At 35.9% G+C, this 21,225-nt stretch overlaps 1 protein-coding gene across 1 annotated transcript in view; it reads left to right on the forward strand.

The window, feature by feature from the left end:
• Positions 1–21,225, forward strand: part of LRRC7 (leucine rich repeat containing 7) — a 720,627-nt gene that overhangs the window by 508,289 nt on the left and 191,113 nt on the right. The window contains exons 11-13 of the mRNA XM_006879790.1: positions 9,170–9,299; positions 10,792–10,907; positions 13,897–13,966. Coding sequence (XP_006879852.1) covers positions 9,170–9,299; positions 10,792–10,907; positions 13,897–13,966 — 316 coding nt within the window. The remainder of the gene's footprint in view (positions 1–9,169; positions 9,300–10,791; positions 10,908–13,896; positions 13,967–21,225) is intronic.

Below are 21,225 nucleotides of genomic sequence, written 5' to 3' on the forward strand. Positions count from 1 at the left end.
GGTGAGAATCTTTGTCTTCTTGACATTGAGCCTCAGTCCATACTGAAGGCTGCAGTCCCTGACCCTTCGCAGCAAGTGCATGAGGTCCTTCTCAGTTTCAGCAAGCAGGGTTGTGTCATCTACATAATGCAGATTGTTAATAGATCTTCCACCAATCCTGATGCCACAATTCTCCTCATAGAGCCCACCTCTTTTATGAATGAAACTAAGTTTTAGCTTAAGTAAGTAACTGAACTGGAGTCTTCCTATTAATAAGTGTTAAGAATCCAGACTTGAAACCACGTTATCTGTGTCCTAACCAATATTTTGACTCTGTTGTGTCACTTATGTTGTTGTTAAGTACTGATGAGTTGAAACCATCCTATAACTGACCCTCTAGCAGATTTTCAGAGGCAATAAATCACACTAAACGAAATTGCCCTTCTGTCCCTCACAGAGCAGCTGGTGGGTTCAAACAGCATGCCTTTGGGTTGGCAGCACTATTGTTGTTGTTGTTCTTAATAGGTGCCATCAAGTCAAGTACAACTCATAGTGACCCTATGAATAGTCATCCTGAAACCTGCTTTATCTGGTGCTATTCTCATCATCTCTGAAACACTATTTAGTCCCTTGCTGAAGTCTCAGTGTTAATCCATCTCCTTGGGGGCGGGGGAGGAGTCTTCCTCTCCTTTGTTGACCCTCATCTTCCCAAACATGTGGTCCCTTGCTGAGGAATAGCTTCACCTAGCTACATATTCAAAGTATTCAATATGAAGCATCATCAACTCTTGCCTCCCAAGAGCACTCTGGCTACATTCTTTCCAGGACATATCTGTTTGTTCTTTGGCAGCCCATGAGATATTCACTATTCTTCTCTAGCACCACAACTCAAAGGCATCAATTCTTCTTCTGCTATCATTTTTTATCATTGAGCTCTGATACATAGCAGGTGATTGAGAAGACCATATAGTGGTTATTAAATAGATTTTGGCCTTAGCCAAAAAAAAGTGCTGTTACTATGTAACATTTTCTGCTAATAAAATAACAAGTCTTCATTCTCATCTGAAGTTTTTACTCTGTTGATGTTACATAAAATTGCCTACATTTAAAAAGAAATACTACAGAATCAATTTTAAATGGTTCATAGATAGACTGCCAGATTTATGTTTCAAGTTATTCTCCTATCACCTCAGAACAAGTAATTTTGACTATTGGCATATACAGTAGAGCCTTCCAAAATTGGAATTTGTACAAGACATGAATCTGTCTGGGAAAGAAAATTAAAATAGTTTTTCATTTGTAACACTAAAATAGTGATATGAAAGTTATAGGACCACACCCTGTTAAATTTAGCAGACCCAGATATGGCAGCTTCATCACGTTATGACTTTCACAGGCTGAAATATAGAATACCATATGAACCAGAGGCTTAACATGCACTATCTAATTTAATCTCTGTTGAAACTACATGTAGGCATCATTAATCTACTTAATCGGTGATAAAACCAGGATCAGAGGTCATTCCGTTATTAAGTGGACATGCTAGAATTGGAACTCAAACTTGTCTAAATATAGTCCCTAAATTGTATTATTTTTCTTTAAGTTAAAAGAAAATAAAAAAGTTTAAGCTCAAAGGCACTTATGTTTATATCCTATGGACGACAAAAAGAACAAACATAATATGGCTTGGGGAAAGTACAGCCAGAGTACTCCTCTAGGCAAAGATGACAAAACTCTGACTCATATTTTGTATCTGCTATGTGAAAGGCTATTCCCTGGAGAGGGACATCATGCTTGCAAAGGTGGAAGATCAGTGAAATATATAAGGGCCCCCAACAGGATAGACTGACACAGCTTCTGCAGCAATAGGCTCAAGTATGTCAGAGATGATGGTGGCACAAGGTAGGGCAAGATTATTTGCAGAAAATGAAGACCTTAAAGCACTTACTGAAGATTAGAATACAGCCTTCAATATGAATTACATTCCAATATCAAGGAAAACAAAACTACAATTGCATCAATAAGCTACAGCATGATAGATGAAGAAAAGACTCAAGTTGTCAAGAATTACCTTTGACTTGGATCAACAATGAATACACATGGTAGTAACAGTCAAGAAATAAAACATCATGTTGCATTGGGAAATGTTTATGTTATATACCTTTATAAACTTCTTAAGAGGAATGATGTCAGTTTAAAGACAAAGATGTACTCAACCCAAGTCTTAACTATTTTCAGTTCTCTCCCATATATGTGAAAATTGGACAATGAATAAGGAAGACCAAAGAATTTATGCATCTGAATTGTGGTCATAAGAAAGAGTATTTCATATGCCATGGACTACTAAAAGAACAAATAAATCTGTCTTGGAGGAAGTGTAAGAAGGATTGTGACATTATCTCATGTACTTTGGGCATGTTAAGAGAAAATACCAGTCCTTGGAAAAAGGCATCATGCTGGAAAAACCAGAGTATTAGTGAAAAAAAAAGAACTCACCAAAAGTGATGATTCGACACAGCGGATGTAATAATGGGTTTGAGCACAGAAGAGACTGGAAAATGGTATGTGATAGGAAAATATTTCAAGCTGTTGTTCATCAGGTCACTGAGTTGTTGTTGACTCAATGACACCTGACAACCAGAGTGTTGTGTTGTTAAAATATTTGCAAAGACTTTCAATTTTACAACTCAGAATAACAAATTTTATAACTCCTAGGTAATACACATAATGATAGTTATCTGCATTACCTAGGAAATTGCTTTAAATTCCAATAGTTTACCTCTCCTCAAAACACTGAATCTGAATTTACGTTGTAACAAGTTCCACAGAAATTTGTGTGGACTCAAAAGTTTGGAAAATAGTCCAATTATTGTTGTTATGTGCCATTGAATCAGAACCAACTCATAGCTGATCCTTCAGGTTTTGCATAAGCACAATCAGGTATTCTGAGGTTCCCATTCTTCTCAGAGTCAGCCACAGTTTGATGTGATCTACAGTCAAAATCATTTGCATAGTCGATGAAACACAGACATTCGTTGGTACTCTCTGCTTTCTGCCAAGATCTATCTAACATTAGCTATAATATCCCTAGTACCATGGCCTCTTCTAAACCCAGCCTGCACATCTGGCAGTTCTCTGTTGATGTGTTGCTCCAGTCGTTTTTGGATCATTTTCAGCAGAATCTTGCTTGCATGTGATATTAATGATATTTTTCGATAATTTCCACACTCTGTCGGGTCACCTATATTTGCAATGGAAACAAATATGGATTTCTTCCATTTAGTTGGCCAGGCGGTCATCCTCCAGATTTCTTGGCACAGAAAAATTGTACAATCTCCAGATTAGTGTTGGTATCCTGACCAATACTCTGGCTTGAAGAATAGGCTTTAAAAGTTGAAATTCATCTGTAGTCAATCAACTAGATTAATGAAGCTATTTTTGATGGCACAAAGTACAAATTTTCACCCTTTCATTCATTTCCCCAAGATAATTATGGTGTCCTAGAGTACTATTGGCTTATAGGCAGCAGATATGTGTTTGCTTTGTTTTGTTTTAATGTGAGAGCATTATGCAATAGAACTTATGCTTTAAAGGTTAAATTAGTTTGCCTACTACCTCTCACTACTTCTAAGAGACACAGAGGCAATACGGCTACATGCTTTGCTGACTGTGAATTAAATACCAGATATGCAATGACCTGTCACAGAAGAGACGGTGATTGTTAGTGCTGTGAGTGCTCACTCATGCTGATGTGCAGTTGTTTACATCATGCCGTGTGAGCCAAAGAGTTAACAGCCAAATTTCTCTTTATATAATTTTTCATCGTTAATATATTTGGAAGCTGATTGGAACTATACTGTTGAGGTACGTTTGATAGATAACACCAATATGATACTGAAATTTGTGCCTAATTTCTCAAAAATTACTATAGTCCAAGACTAATCCACAAAACATTTTTTTAAAAAAGAAAAATTATAAACCTTAAATATGCATTCTAACTTACTGAGTATCTACTTTAAAATCTACTTTCTGATCATACATCTGAGTTATTTTCATCTTAAAAGTGACTTGGTATTTTTATAACCATTGGTTAATTGTTTGTTGTTGTTAAGTGCCGTCGAGTCGCAGGCGACCCTATGACGGAGAGTCCTCTATACTCGGGTGCCTTTCATCCTCTCTCCAGGTTCATAGGGTTTCCGGAGGCAAGCTATTATGGAAGTAGATGCCACTCCTCCTTCCAAATTGGTTAGTTAGTGGCCCAAATAATTAATATAAATATCTTTCGTTCAATTCCACAATAAATCCTGAGTGTTTCATATATGTAAGACCCAGTAAGAGGTACTGTTTTTCAAAGTGATGAAATGATCTCTGGTACTGGTTTTCCCATTTGTATTGATTCCTCTCTCTTCTCTTCTCTCTCTCTCTCTGTCTCTCTCTCACACACACACCTACACACACACACAAATAGAAAGAGGGCGTGCGCGCGCGAGAGAGAAAAGAGTCATGCAATCCATCATGTATATCTGGTATATCAGCAAAATGGTCATGTAGGGCCTCCAGGGACTTGGAATCGAATTTATGAGTTTTTTTCTCTTTTAGCTCTGGTCATTTGATTTTTTTTTTTTTTAAACACCTAAGACCATACACTTGGCAAATTGCAGCATCTGGATACATATCTATTCTGATTCCAACCTCATTTGTTTAATCTCTGCTAATTTAACTGCTTAAACAACTGATGGGAGCAAATTGCTTCCTTGGTGGCTCAATGGTAAGGAACTGCACTGTCAACTCAAAGGAATGCAGTAAATTCACCAGCTGCTCTATAGGAGAAAGATGGGTAATCTCCACCCTTGTAATTTACTCTGAAAACCCACTGGAATGTCCAAAGGAGAAGGAAATGGGGAATGAGGCCAAAAAGGTGAGGATACTTTAAAAAGAAATATAGTTTGAAAAATAAAAAAATAGACTAAAAAATGATTTTTTGGTAGAACATTCTTCTAATTGGTATAGCACTGGTCTGTCCATTTGCTGTACAGAGGTAACTTGTGGTTACCATGATGCTGGATCTCAAATTAGTCACTGAAATTGTGCCACTTATGTTGGAATTATCTAAAAAAGATGACTGTAGAAATGCTGCCTCCTCAAAGTAGTGTCAAACTTAATGACATGGATGGATTAAAGCTTTCACAAGTTAATTTGCATGACTCAAAATAAAAAGAACAGATACATATATTTATTAATTTCATCATTTCCTAGAGCATGCAGCATAAGATCAAGAAATACTGTTCACTATAGGATTTTGGTGAAAAGCAAAGCTCTAGGAAATGATGAAATACCAACTAAGATGTTTGAACAAACAGATACAACGCTGGAAACACCAAATTGTATATGCCAAGAAATATAGAAGAGATACATATTTGTGCTCATGCTAAAAAAGACGATCCAAAACAATACAGAAATTGTAAAGCCATAATATTAATATCACCAGCAAATAAAAATTTCTGTAGATAATTTTTAAAATAGTGCCAGCAGTACATTGACATTGAAATGCCAAATAGATGCATTGATTTAAAAGAGGACCTAGAACAAATGGTATTAGATAAACATTTTTGCCAGATGGACTTTGAAAGCAGATAACAGAGAGCTGTTGACCTTCATTTTCTTGATTAGGCAAAGTTATTTGACTGTGTGAAAAATTAAAAAAAAAATAATGCATATTATTGTAGAGAAGGGTAATTGCATAACATTTCATTGTGATAATGTGGGTAATATATGCATAAACCAAGAGCAAGTGTAAAAAGAGGAAGGGCCACATGGGGACAGCCATGTCTGATCTTTACCAACTTCACAATGGGGAACTGTCCCTGTCAACAGCATCAACAACACAAAAGAATTTCCCATGAAGTCAGACATGTGCCCCATGCTCCCATACCTCTTTCTACTCATATCAACACCGATCTTACTGCTTTACAGGGTCCAAAATCTGATATAACAGCTTATAGACCACACTGAACCATGTTGAGGAAGTAAAAAAGTTGTAATACAGATGTGGTAGCAGAATAGTCAGTATAGCATCTGAAATGTGCACAAAGGCACCTCAGCCTTGAGCCTCATGAGGCTTTAGACCAGTGTTCCAAAGTTCTCAGTCCTGCTAATGTTGCCTCTCCCCTAACCCTCAAATTTTCCAACAAACTTGGGCTAAGGCTCTTAGTTTAGCTGTCGTTCTGTCCATGGGGGAAGTGGAGGAGGGATGGGTTAACTGCCAGCTCCATCTCATGTCAGATTTCTCTGGTCCTCTGCTTCAGCTATGGCTGCTACTTCCAAAGGTTTAGATTAAGCAAGAATGTCTGGTCCTGAAGGGCATCCTACTTTCTCTTCTTCTTCTTCATTTCTTTGCTGGTAGGAAAAGTCTAATTTGCTACTGATGCCACTTGCTTTATTGGCAAGGCTAGCCAATCCCCTTTTAGATAGGCCCTATTTGCATATTCCTATTTATCCACATGTTCAAGTCAGATTTGATGGCTAGGAAGTCAAACTAAAAGATAAACTCCACAGCAGGCACTCAAACAGAACAAAGAAATAATAAATGGTTTAATACCGAGAAAAGTATGCCTCAGAATTTCACCATATTTATTCAGTGTGTTGAACATCTAATCGGGGATTTTGGACTCTGTGAAAGTCATGCAGCAAAACTGGAGGAAAAACTCATTGTGAACAAACAATATACAGATGACACAACCTTGCTTGCTGCCAGCAAAGAGGATCTGAGGCACTTACGTACAAAGATCAAAGACTACCGTCTTCAGCATGGATTACTAAATGAACAAAGGAAATTTTTAAAATCCATACAAATGGACCAGTAAGTAACATCATGATAAACAGGGAAAAAAGTTTGAAGTTGTAAAAAAATGAGTGCACAATTAATGATCCTGAAAGCAGTTGTGAAGAAATCAGAATATATTTTGCACTGTATACATCTCCTACAAAAGACCTCTTTAAAGTGTTAAAAAAAAGCAAATAGGTCACTTTGAGAACTAAGGTGCACCTTACTCAAGCTAGGTATTACAGTTGCTTCATATGCTTGTGAAAGCTGGATAAGAATAAGGAAGATGAAGAATTGAAAGCTTTGGTCTATGGTGTTGGTAAAGAATATCAATAGGGATATTATAGCTAATGTTAGATGGATCTTAGCTGAAGACAGAGAGTACCAGAGGAATGTCTATCAGTGTTTCATTGATTATGCAAAGGCATTTCACTGTGTAGATCACAATAAACTGTTGCTGACTCTGAGAAGAATGGGAATCCCAGAACACGTTACTGAGCTAATGTGAAATCTATACTTGGACCAAGAGGCAGTTGTTAGAACAGAGCAAGGAAACATTGCATGGTTCAAAATTGGGAAGATTATGCACTAAGGATGTGTCCTATCTCCGTATATTTTCAATATCTTTGTGGAAAAGATTATCTGGGAGGCTGGGCTCTGTGAGGAGAAATGTGTCATCAGGCTTGGAGAAAGACTCATCAACAATCTGTGTTATGCAGATGACACAAACTTGCTTACTTAAACTGAGGAGGACCTGAAGCACTTGCTGCAGAAGGTCAAGAATTGTAACGTTCAATGTGAATTGAAGCTCAACATCAAGAAAACAAAGATTCTCACCACTGGGCTGATTGGCAGCATCATGATTGGTGAAGAGATTGAAATTGTTAACAGCTTCAATTTGCTTGGCTCTACAATTAACACTCTTGGTACTAGCAGGCAGTAAATGAAAAGACAAATTGCATTGGGAAAATCTGCCATCAGAGACCTCTCCAAAGTACTGAAGAGCAACTTTGTCAGTCTGGAGAGTAAGGTGTGCCTGATACAGGTCATGGTCTTTGCAATTACTTGCTATGCATCAGAAAGCTGGACAATAATGACGGATGTTAGAAGGGGAGTTGATGTCTTTGAGCTGTAGTGCTGGAGAAGAATATTGAATATACCATGGACTGCTAAGAGAACAAACAGGTTTGTCCTGGAGAGGATTAAACCAGGCTGCTCCTTGGAGGCAAGGATTCTGAAGCTTCGTGTGACATAATTTAGACATGTTGCAAGGCAGGATCAGTCCTTTTAGAGAGAAATCATTCTTGGGAGGGTGAGGGGACAGCACACGAGAGGAAGACCCTTAATGAGATGGATTGATTCAGAGACTGGGGTAATGGAGATAGATGTATCAGAGAAAATAAGATTGGCATAAGATAGAGCAGGGTTTAAGGCTGTTGTACATAGGGTCACTATGAGTCACAGGTGACTCGACAGCAGATAACAAGAACAACAACAACTACAGACTGCCAGAAAAAAGAATGAATTTTTCTTAGGAAACATAAGTGAGATGGAGATAATTTAGCTCTTGAATTTTAAACATATCATCCTTTGTAAAGTAGTGTCAGTGAGAAAGAGGAAGATTCTCAGTGAGTGGATTGGCACAGTGGCTGCACCAATGGGCTTAAATATAGCAAAAGATTTGGACATGTTATCAGGAGTAATGTCCTATCAGTACCTGGACAATAACAACATCCTAGATAAAGTAGAACACCAGTGAAAGAGGATGGCTCTCAGTGAGATGGACTGGCACCATGGCTTCATCAATGGGCTCAAATACAATCATGGTTGTGAGAATAGCAGGGGATCAGGCAGCTTTGCTTCTGTTATAATGTTTACAATTAGTTGGAGCCAACTCCACAGGACCTAACAACAACAGCAATAAAATGCTTAGTGAAATACTAGCACTTACGTAATACTTACTTAGTGCTTGATACTGGAGTTTGGTGGTTTCCCACTTTATCCTGCTACCCAAAGATTTGCACTCTTATCCTGTTCCACCTCCCTAATGTAAATTATGTGCACTCATTCCACAGACATGCATTCTGAACATCTTGCTATGAACAATAGCTAAATTATGTAATACCAAAAGAATTTAAAAACCTCTTTAACTTTTAATGATCAAATTACAATTCAGTTTGGGAGTGTCATTCATAAAATGGAATAGTTCATTTTTTAGTATTGAAGCATTTAACTGAACTGATTTATATATTATTTTTATAAATTGGTTAGATAAATAACCTTAGTTTCTGGTAAATTTGTATATGTATATTTTTAAAAACTTTTTTTACTTCATTAAAGTATTTAACTATTGAATTTCAATTTCAGCTTATCTTTGTTAGAAGAGTTTGACTGTAGCTGTAATGAACTGGAGTCACTACCTTCTACTGTTGGCTACCTTCATAGTCTTCGAACGTTAGCAGTCGATGAGAATTTCCTTCCAGAATTACCCAGAGAAGTGAGAAATAAGCTTATTTCTATTGGTTAACTTTTAATGAATCTGCTTTGGGATTAAATCTTAACAGGTTCAATATCAGCATAGATTAAATGGCTGTGAGTATATTCTGGAGTTATATACATATATGTTTATTATTATATTTTAAATGACAAGTTCATTTCTTATGTTTAATTTGAAAATGAATTTGACCTAAAGTATATATGCAAAGAAAATAAAATACTTTTTAACTAAAGAATATAATTTTTCATAATTTAATTTATATGTTTTTCTGTCCAGAGCAGTTTTAACTAACATTTTGAAGTAACATAAGTATATATCCATTTCAGAAATTAAAGGGTCTTAAATTTAAGTATAATTCTTAAGTCTCATATAGTTGTTGTTGAGTGCTGTCAAGGCAAGAACGACTCATAGCAACCCCATGAACAAAAGACCTGAAGCCTTTCTATAACTATTGTCATTTCTCAAAGTTCATAGAATTTCCAGAGCATGTGGTTTAAGAAGTGGATGCCACTCCTGCTTCCTAAGTCTCATTTTACAAAATAATATTCCTTTAATCAGGGTCCACCTAGAAGTTCTTTAATTTTTACCACTCAATGAGATTTTTAATTTATTAACTTAAAGAAAAAAGTATAAAGTATGTTTATCATCCAATATGTTATACTGATAATGTCTATAGTAAAGTGGCAATAGTAAATATATTTTAAACCAAAATGTTCTGAATATAAATTACTAATGTTGTTGTAATGTGAAATAAAGCTGACTTTGCCAGGGAAATTTCAACAATATTTTTTTTAGTTTTCGATTATACACTGAGATGCATTATTATTCACTTTAATGGCCATAAACCACAATGTTGTTGATTGCCTCTGAACCAAGCATGACTCATAGAGATCCTATGGACAAAAGGCCTGAAGCCCCTCTACAATAATCAATATTTATCAAAGTTCATAGAGTTTCCAGAGGTATGTTATTTAGAAAGTGGATGCCACGCCTGCTTCCAAACCTGTCATAGTATGTTATTGTGGTTATGTGCCACAACAGAGTTTACAAATGGAATTATTTTAGTAAGTAGTTTCATAATAAGTAGAATTATAACAAAGAACATACTTTCCAAAGTTTAAATAGTCTTAATTTCTTAAAGAATATACATAACATATCTTTTGGGGGGAGCTTTCTTAGCCTAGGAGCTGCTGCCAACTCTAAAGTTTGTAGTTTGAATCTACCAGCTGCTCCAAGGGAGAAAGATCTCCTCCCATCTGATATACGACTCTAAAAACCCACTGAAAGGTCAGCTAGAATTGATTCTGACTTGACAGCATGGAACACCAATAAATACATGTTTGAAGAGAGAGATTTCATAATGAGACAATACACATAGTAAGAATATGACTTCAAAGTGATGAAGAAATCTGCGTCCATTTAACTGTGTCATACATAAGAACAAATAGTAAAAATGGTTCATATTATGATTATTTTATTTTGTTTTTCCTAGATTGGAAGCTGTAAGAATGTCACTGTTATGTCTCTACGATCAAATAAGCTGGAATTTCTTCCTGAAGAAATTGGACAGATGCAAAAACTAAGAGTCTTAAATTTGAGTGATAACAGGTACTTTTGCAAAATTTCATAATCATGTATTAGTAAATTATAATTCTTTGTAATCACTTTCAAAAAAGGTTTCTGTACCTGGTATAGTAAAGGTTTATGTATCTGGTGAAGTATAATAAAAGGAATATCCATATTTTATTTCTATTTTTATATTTATATATACAGAAATTTAGAGAAAGTAAATGTTTGAAACTGCGTATTCTTAAATGTTGTCGTTCAGATTATATTAAAATTATATGTTGAATTATATAAAATGTATATCCAAGAATTTTTCCAGAACACATGCTATTAAGAAGGCATAGGAAAATAGTTATAATAAAAACTATAAATGCATATATAAAATTTATGTATATACTATTAAGATATAGATGAATTTTCTTGTATATACCATGTCTCTGAAATTATTTATACACTGTTCATATATTTTAATCTACCAGAGTACTGGTAAGCATAAAGCTAACATCCTAAAGTAATAATGTCTATACATTACATTAAGAACAACCAAACAGCTATTTAATTTTGCTCACAGCAGAAAGAACAAAGATAGAATAGGTCATACATACTTGTGGGATAAAGATGTTATATTGGTGATGGCTAAGTAAATATAAAATTCTGCAATTCTTATTTGTTTCACCTTCTCTGTAAAAGACAATTATCCTCAGACAAAAAAAGGATAAAAAATAAATATTGACTTGAGATAACAGCTATGTAGATAATGATTACAGATTGGAATGCATGAACTTGAACTTTTCATTAAGGTTTAGTCAGACAAAGGATGGTAATAGGTACTGAAAGACTGCAGTGATACTATCAAAGATGAGCTTTTCCAATATCATGAAGACACTTTTCAGTTTTTTTATAAGTATAGAAGTTCCAGTTTATATATTTACTTGTTCAAGAATAATGATATACTGAATTATTAACTGCTTCCATAATCATTGTTAATTACTGTAGCATAATCTACTTTTATAATTTAAAACAAATTTATTCATTAATTAATAAAACTTCAACATATTAAAAACAAAACCTTTTTATTTCCACTTGTGTCTAAGATGTTTATTTATATTTTAGAGTGACTATGCACAAATAATGATAGATTTCTTTGGCATTACTTGTTTGCATTTATTGACTTTGCTGACTAGCTCTCACACTAACCTATTTGATTCAAATCTGTTAATCCTGTGTGAGTTCAAGCATCTGAGATACTGTGTTGAAGTAAGTATGAAAAGAGTGCAGACACTGGGGAACAGTCACAGCTCATCTCGACTAACTCTTGCAGGGGAAGAGTCCCTGTCCAGAACATCCACAGCATAAAACTGGTCCCCATTAGGTCAGATATGGCCCCACACTGCTTATACCTATTTCTGTCAACTCTAACACCAGCCATCCATCCTAGGGCTCTTGTCTGCTAATATACTTAAATGACCAGACAAAACTCACAGGTGATACTCCTATTTATGGAATTTATTAAAGAAGTTAATAAGTTACAATTTAGGCTGGATATAGGATACAGTTCTTCCTTCAGAATTGCTTCTCCAATGTGCTCACAAGCCCCTTGACCTTCAGCCTCTCAACTTTAGACCAGAGTTACAACGTTCTCTTAGTCCTGCCAATAAATGACATCTCCGCTGTAGTCTTCCAACAAGCATAGGGGAAGGCCCGTAGCTCTGGTTCTGGCTTTGGATCTGTGGAGAAGCATTCTGGGTCAGCTCTGTTTCACATTGTTCTGGTTTGGTTCTGCAGCTGCTGCTGCTCTTGTCAAATGGTTGCGCATTGGACTATCCACATCCTTTCTTTTGTTAGTAGTGAAATTCCACTTTTCTCTCTCTTACAGAGTTTAAACATGGCAGGACAGCAAAACTAGCAACTCTTACCATTAGTAGTCTACATACCTTGTTTGCATGTTCCCTCTGAAAGGTGCTATTCATCTCATCCATACCATTAGCATGTTCCCACCTGCCATGTAGAGAAAGCCAGTGCCAGTGGATACAGAAGCTGTCTTGAACAAGTAACCTATTACATCAAAGTAGGCATTTGACTATTTCACTTTCTATAGCTAAGGGGGTGAATACTAAGTTGATGTCAAGCTTTACTTATCTCAAGAATATAACGTTTAAAAAATGGCCAGGCTTACTTGTCTAATAGAAACTTTAGAACACTCTAAAACCATGGCTTTTAGTCAGCCTTCCAAACTGGAATAAAATTCACTCTCATGGCTCAACCTGCAGCTAACACCAGGGGGAAATGCACTCCCTAGAATAACCAACCACATAAAGTTGCTTGGAAACCAATTTACTTTGTAAACTTTCACTCAAGTCACAATAAAAAGAAAGAAGAACGCAACATTTGAAGATTCTCTCTTTGAATATCTACTAAATAATATGCAAAAACAATAAACATTGTCCCTTGCGTACATGGAGGTAACTGTTATGAAGATATCAGAAAGTGAATGAAAGATCACAGAAATAATCTTGTGATTTCTACTATTCCATATTCCACAAAAGAAAATACAAGATATATTGAAACTAGAACAAGAAAAGTAATTAGAATGGGAATCAGGGAAATCTTCTGAGACTCATTAAGCTGAAAGTTAAAGGGTATGTGATATTTATCCAAGTGGGATATGTGTGTGTGTGTGTGTGTACTGGGGGTGTGTTTTCGAGGCAGAGGAGAAAGGCTTAACTTGTACTCATTGTAGACTGAACAAAACCAATGAATACATGAGGACTGAGTCAGAAAGAATGGCAACAAAATTAACTGGAAGAGTTAAAATGGCCAAAATATTTAAGACCTAATAAGGCTTGTAACGATTTTAGATTTTATCCATGGTATGATAGAAAATATTTATGTAAACAAATTTTCATTTTTTAGAAATCACTTAGGCTGTTCAATGGAGAGAGAAATGGTTAAATCAATAATTTGGGATACTGTAAATATTTTTGTTAAAATAAACATTATTAATGTTATTATAACTTTCATATTTTGTCAGGTTGAAGAATTTACCATTTTCATTTACAAAACTTAAAGAATTAGCAGCTTTGTGGCTTTCTGATAATCAGGTAAGAAATTTAAAGTTTTGTTTTATTTCTTTTTTTTTTATTAAGATAAATTGCTACTCTAGTCCCAAGAGATAGTTGTTATTTCCCTTCGAGTTGGGACTGACCCACTGACCTGAGCAGGTTTTTCAGAGAAAATTAATTACATGGGAAGACACTGCCTATCTCTTCTCTTATGGGGCAGCTGGTGGATTTGAACTGTGTGCTTTTGGGATTGCAGCACAGCTTCTTACCACTAGGCCACCAAAGAAAGGACTATAAACTTCAGTATTGATTACATCTGAACATCAAGAAGACAGAGTCTCGCCACAGGCCAACATTATAATAAATGGAGAAAAGATTATAACTGTCCATTATTTCATTTCGCTTGGATCAACAATCAACACCCTTAGGATGAGCAGTCAGGAAATCAGCACACATTTTGCATTGACCAAGTCTGCTGTCAGGGACCTCTCAAACAATGCTGAAGATCTGTGACGTCAATTGGAAGACTAAGGTGCACCTGATTTAGGCCATGGTCTTCTCAGTCACCTGCTATGTAACAGAGAGCTGGACAATGAATAAGGATGACAGAAGAATTGATGACTTTTTGATTGTGGTGCTGCAGAGGAGTATTGGATATCCTATGGGTTGTCAAAAGAAAAAACTGTTATGTCCTAGAAAGGGTCCAGCCAGAGTGTTCCTTGAAGGCAAAGATGATGAGACATCATCTTTCATACCTTGGACATGTAATTAGGGGAAGCTATTCCTTGGAAAGGAACGTCATGCTTGGGAAGATGGAGGTTCAGGGAAAAAGAGGAAGTCCTCTAATGAGATAGACTCACATTGTAACTTCAGCAAAGGGTTCAAATGTCTCAGAGATAATGAGGATGGCACAGTATAAGGCAGGGCACGTTGGCTTTTCATAAGATTACCGTATGTCATTCTCCACCCGACGGTACCTAACAATAAAAATTCCCAATAGATAACTTTTACTGTCTCTTCAAAATATATTTTTCATTATCCCTTGGATGTGAGATTGTTAAGGGAACATTCATATGTGCATGTAACTGCATTAAACAAAAATTACAACAATCCTCACTTTGTCTTAATAGTCTATGTATACTACATTCTTGGAGATTTCACACACAAAATGATCATTTTCACAGCCTTTTAGCTGTAAGTATTACAGCTATGTCCTTAGAGGATGTGTTTTAATTAGCTCTCTGAAGACGAAGAACAAGAAATCATTATCATGATTGCTACAGAAGAAAGTAACAGTATCTTTCATATTCCTTTTCTCTCATGCTTTTAATTATAATCAACTCAGTTCTAAACTTTTCTCCTAAAACTCCATAGATTTCTCCCACTAATTTGATCAGTATTTCATGTGAAATTATTTTTATACTATTCTTTATACCCATGAAAATAGCCTATAATTGAATCTGTAGTTATGTTAATGAATAATTTTAGTAACTAGAAAATAATATAAAATGGTACATCTGATTTGCCATCAGCAAAACTGGTGATGGATGACTGACATATTTTCAGTTCTCTCTTGCTGTTTGAATAAATGTAACTTTTTGAATGTGTAATATAGTCATTATTGTTACCTTGTAGCCTTTTTATCTGGTCATTTTAATTTTTTTTCTTACAGGCATTTTCAAACATACATAAAAGTATAAAAGCAGAATAGTAGAAAAAACTCTTACTTACCCATCATCAATTTTGAAAACATTTTACTAACCTTGGGTTCATGTTTTAAAGGAGTATATTGTAATTTCATAAAGCACTATTTAAATACAGAAATGATTTTAGGGAAGTTAATTGCTATGATTGCAGCCATTTTGGAGAAGGGCACAGGAAGTATATTTCTTTCTAAATAAGTTGAAGACAAAAATGTTTTGAAGTCTCTTAATTGGTTTTGGATTCATCATAGAATCTTAATTAAGATAGCAGTAGATAACAGTGTTTCACTCATCCTGTTTCACCAAATGTAATTTGATCAGGTACCTATTAGAAAGCATTAGTGATGTTCTTTTTTCAGTATCTCACATAAGTTGTCAAAGGGCACAGTTAAGGCCACATCCTAACTACATGAAATCATTGCAAATAGACCCTGGGGTCTAGTGTTAGGTCCTGAGGGAGATACTTAAAACAATGTTTTCTCTATTCATATCAGAGATAATTTTACATAAGGAGCACAGGAGGCAGATAATCCCTCAGAAACAAATCCTTATGCAACTGCAGCAGTCAAATACACCAGCTGTCCAGTCACTAATGGTGGCACCCTCTGCACTACATCTTGGTTGCTAAAGAGTTGGATTCATTTTTAAGACTAAATCCAAAAAGTCACTGAAGTATTCAGATTAACTAAAGAAGAAAACACTCCATGTGCAGCTAGGAGAAGCAAAGCAAGAGAGGAGAAGCTAAATACCTATTGTGAACAACGGAGAGCCAAATGAAAACAATCAGTTTTTTTTACAGTGTTAATTATTCTGCTATCTTTATTAACTTTCCAGCTTTCAGATAGATATAGATAACTCTTCTTCTGTCGTCTTCATTCATTGTACAGCTTTCTGAATGATTTTCTTCTATTTTCAACTTTAAAAAAAAGTATCACTATTAATTTTAATGAAAATTTACAGAGACTGTATTTCCATTCATTCATTGTTGCAGTTATCTCCCTGCCCACACCTCCCAACCCAGTTCACTTTTAAAAACAATCACTTTTAAATGTAGATTCTTATCACTGAATTATATCATCATAAAAGCTGCAATACCGGTATATTAATCATTCATATTCTAGTAATTTGGTGGAAAATTAAAAATAGACTCTATATAATATAAAATATTAGGTTACCAGGAACAGAAGATAGAAAGGAAAAGGGTAGCAAGTAAAGTGATTAACAATGGGAGAGAACACATTTATTAAAGCAAAAATTGAACTTACTCTCTGAAGAATTTTCTATTTGCATTTTTAACAAGGGTCCGGTCCAGAGCAAACCCTCAGTTTATAGCAAACAACACTAGGTCACAGAATGAAGCATCTTCTCTTCATCTGGGTTGCTTCTGATAAACACCTCCTTAGTGATCTGTGGTTAGGTCCAAATGAGTGTCAGCCACAAAGCTGAGGAGTCCACATTTCTTCATATGTTCCAGGCCAGTTGGTCCCTTCACTCAGCCTTAGCCCAACATAGGATAAATCAACACATCAGGAATCCTTAAAACTCACTGCTCCACAGGTCAGCAACCCTGCTTCATTTATCCACTCATCATGCTAGGTGGACAGAGCTGAAGGAACACATCCTTTCTCTTCATTATTGTGTATTTCCCACTCCCATTCATCAAGTGGACATCAGTGGTCATGACAAGATAAGCATACTCACTTACCTTTAACTTCAAGTCCTGGAAGAGGGCTTTGATGTCTCCTATTTCCACTCAACAAGTGTTTAAGTGGATTGAGGTGGTCACCATACTAGCTAGCTTCCTTTAACTACTTCTGGAGAGGGGACTTGGATTGGCACCAACTTTGCTTTGTCTCAGTGTTAGCAAACATCCTCTTTCTCCATTTTCAAATGTAACTCTCTGCAGAGTACTTGCAGGGGCTTAGGTTCCCTACCAAATTGTATTATTTGCTACAAATATTACTTCAGGGCAAATTTTCTCTTGTGGTATGTACAATCAATCACTGGCTAAAGGCAGACTGACACTCTTTCTATAAATTACAACATATTCTATCATTATAACATTAAAAATTTTTATGACATATTTTACTATGTCTAATAGAGTTATATTGACAAAAAACCTTAATCATTTTACAATATATCTTAAAAATCAACAAAAATCTTAATGATTTTTACCTTATATCTTAACATTACAACAATTAATATTCATTTTTACACTTCATCTTAACATTAAATCTTAACATTAATCTTAACTAATCATAACAAAAACCTTAATAATATTTACAATGTATCTTAACATTACATATCCTTCATATACATTTTTTCAATATATCCAACATTGCAACAAAGAAAAAAAAGCATTCTCTTAAAGAGAATTTCCTTTTTCCTTACTTTTATTATTAATTTTAATGAAAATTTACAGAGACTTAGGGTTTTCATTCACTTATTGTGTCACTTTTCTCCCTGCCCACCCCTCCTCCTAATTCGCTCTTCTCTTTGAAAAGTAATAGAAAAATTCTTTCATTGTGATACAATCCTCCCCCCAAGTCCACTCCACTGTGCAGCCATCATTTGGACTCCTGTCATGACAATTATATCGAATCATATATCCCTTTTAAACAGTTCTCCCTCTCATCTGTTTCAATGTACTATACATTATTTATCCTCTTTTTCTCAGTCAGTCCCATTTTACAACAGTTACCCTATGTAGTATTTGTCCTTTTGTGACCGAGATATTTCAATCTTCAATCTCTACCCTTTTGTCTTTGGTCATAAAACAGCTTATCAATTTTTTATTCTATCTTTATAGGAGAAAAAGTAACATTTTGCATTTCCCCTACACTCTGTAGCAACAATCAATAACCATTTTAGCTCTACATGTTTCTAAGCCCCAACTTTAGAAACTGCATGTTTCTATGAGTCTGGGACCATTGCAATAAAATCCTACTGCTTCTGACATCAACTCCAAAAGAAGCAAAGAAATGACCAATTCTGATCTCTTACTACCTCCAAAAGGGGGAATGTTCCCATTAACAAAATCCACAGGGTAAACTGATTCCTATAAGGTCAGAGATAGTCCCCTATTCTGCTTCACTTGTTTCTACTAAATACTGAGTCCATTGTTTGTTGCAAATGATCACACAGATTTTACAAAATTTCTTTTTACTCACAGTTGTAGAATTTATTAGGTAAAGAGGTTGGATGTGACAGTAGGGAAGCAAAGGATATCAAACAGTGGAAGTCCGGGTTCAGTCAAGCAAGACAAATGTGAGAAGCCTCTGGTTTCTTCAGTCATACAACAAGATTTGTCTCATAGCAGACACAAATCAGCTCTTCCTTCAGTTGTCTAGCAAGCAAAACCTTTTGCTCTGCCTCTGGCTCAAGAACTCCTTCAGGCTATACCTCATCACAGTCTTTCTTCAATCTGGTTATCTCTCTTTCATATATTGGCCTCACAAGTTGATGTTGTTGAAGACACTGATCAATGGCAAATCTTGTGTCCACAGCTGAGGTAGCTAAAGATCATAACTTTGGCGGGAGAATGAGGAGTTGAGGTGGATAAGGCAATGGATAGAAAAACCATTCTCAAAAGTCCTAACACCACAAGTATTTTAGGGTACAGTCAGCTTCTGCCTTCTATTAGGAGGAAGTACTCAGAAAAGTGTGTGAGGGGAGGTGTACAGCTCACAGAATGTAATCAATGTCCCTAAATTGTACATGTAGAAAATGTTGAATTAGTGGTTGTCTTATTGTGTATGCTCTTAACTAGAAAATAAATATATTTCAAGGTAAAAAAGGAAAATATAATTGTAAGAATAATATGTGTGTACCTGTGGTCAATATGGATTGAGGCTCAATGTCAAGAAGACAAAGATTCTCACCACTGGACCAATTGGTAGCATCAGGATGGATGGTGAAGAGATTGAGATTGTACGCATCTTTAGTTTGCTTGGCTCCACAGTTGACACTCTTGGCACCAGCAGCCAGGAAATTAAAAGACGCATTGCAATGGGTAAGTCTGCTGTTAGGGACCTCTCCAAAGTACTGAAGAGTAATGGTGTCTCTCTGGAGACTAAGGTGCATTTGATTCAGGCCATGGTCCTCACAATCACTTGTTATGCATCAGAGAGTTGAACAATGACCAAGGAGGATAGAAGGAGAATTGATGCCTTTGAGCTGTGGTGCTGGAGAAAAGTATTGAGAGTACCATGGACTGCTAGGAAAACCGATTTGTCCTAGAAAGGATTAAACCAGGTGGTTCCTTGGAGGCAAGGATTCTGAGGCTCCATCTAACATACTGTGGACATGTTGTGAGGAGAGACCGGTCCTTAGAGAAGGACATCATGCTTGGGAGGGTGGAGGGACAGCACAGGAGGGGAAGGCCCTCTATGAGGTGGATTGATTCAGTGACTGGGATAATGGGATGGGAGTGTCAGAGACAGTGCAACTGGCACAGAACAGAGCAGAGTTTAGGGCTGTTGTACATAGGGTCGCTATGAGTCGCAAGCGACTCGACAGCACATAACAACAACAACACCCATGGTCATTATAGTCACACAAATATCAAATTATCATTTCAATTCTACTCCTGTCATTAATTACCTATAGAGTTTTGTAAGCCTCAATATATCACTATAAGTAAATTGTGTTAGAGAAACAATATAAACTGTGCTATTGGAGCGGTCTATTTCACAACATTCTTGTATTGTGAAAAAGTGTCTCTTGATATCATGATTTATTATTCTTGTGGGAGAATAGTCACAACAATGACTAAGTAAAACTTATTTCATTCTTACGTAGAGTAGTAGCTTAATGTGTTTTTGTCTCACTTTGTGCTCCATTGCTATTCATATATAGCATGAAGTAAGCAGATTATTTGAAACATTAAACAGTACAATCCTTTACAGTGCTTCCGGAATAATGTCAGTGTTCTGAAAAACAGAACCAACTCATAAGGGACCCACCAGAGAGTTTTCAGAGGCTGTAAATCTCAAGGGAAGAGGTTACTCATCTTTCTCCTGTAGAGCCACTGGTGATTTTGAGCCACCTAGCCTTGTGTTTTCAACAAAATCCTAGAGACTATGCCATCAGAAGTCCCTACTACAACCCTGGATAAATAGTTCATGAATCATTAACGACAACTACAATCTCTTATCTATATGTGGACTCCATTTTAAGTTGTAAAAATCACTTAAAAATAAATAAATCCTAATGTTTTAGCCTAATTAAATTCATTGCTGCTTCTTCATATCATGGACTTGATAGCAAATTCTATTTGTTTTTCTAAGGCAACACCTCATGAAAATAAATAAGCATATAGGATCGTTTCAAAAGCCTGCTCCATTAAAATAATTTTAAATCTTTTCTTGGTCTCTTCAGGGTTAAAACTAAAATTTTTCAGTCAAGAGAAATGTGTTTTGGTAAAATTTTAAGACTTCTTCTTGTTGTATACTGTCGAGTCTGCAGTGGGTTTTCAAAGGCAGTTAATAACACAGGAGATTGCCCATTCTTCTCCCACAGAGCAGCTGGTAGATTCTAACCATGTGCTGTGGGGTTACAGTGCAGCTTTTTACCATTGTTGTTGTTGTTGTTGTT

Source organism: Elephantulus edwardii, unplaced genomic scaffold (assembly GCF_000299155.1).
Source record: "Elephantulus edwardii isolate Elephantulus edwardi_28Jun2011 unplaced genomic scaffold, EleEdw1.0 scaffold00005, whole genome shotgun sequence".
Taxonomy (NCBI): domain Eukaryota; kingdom Metazoa; phylum Chordata; class Mammalia; order Macroscelidea; family Macroscelididae; genus Elephantulus; species Elephantulus edwardii.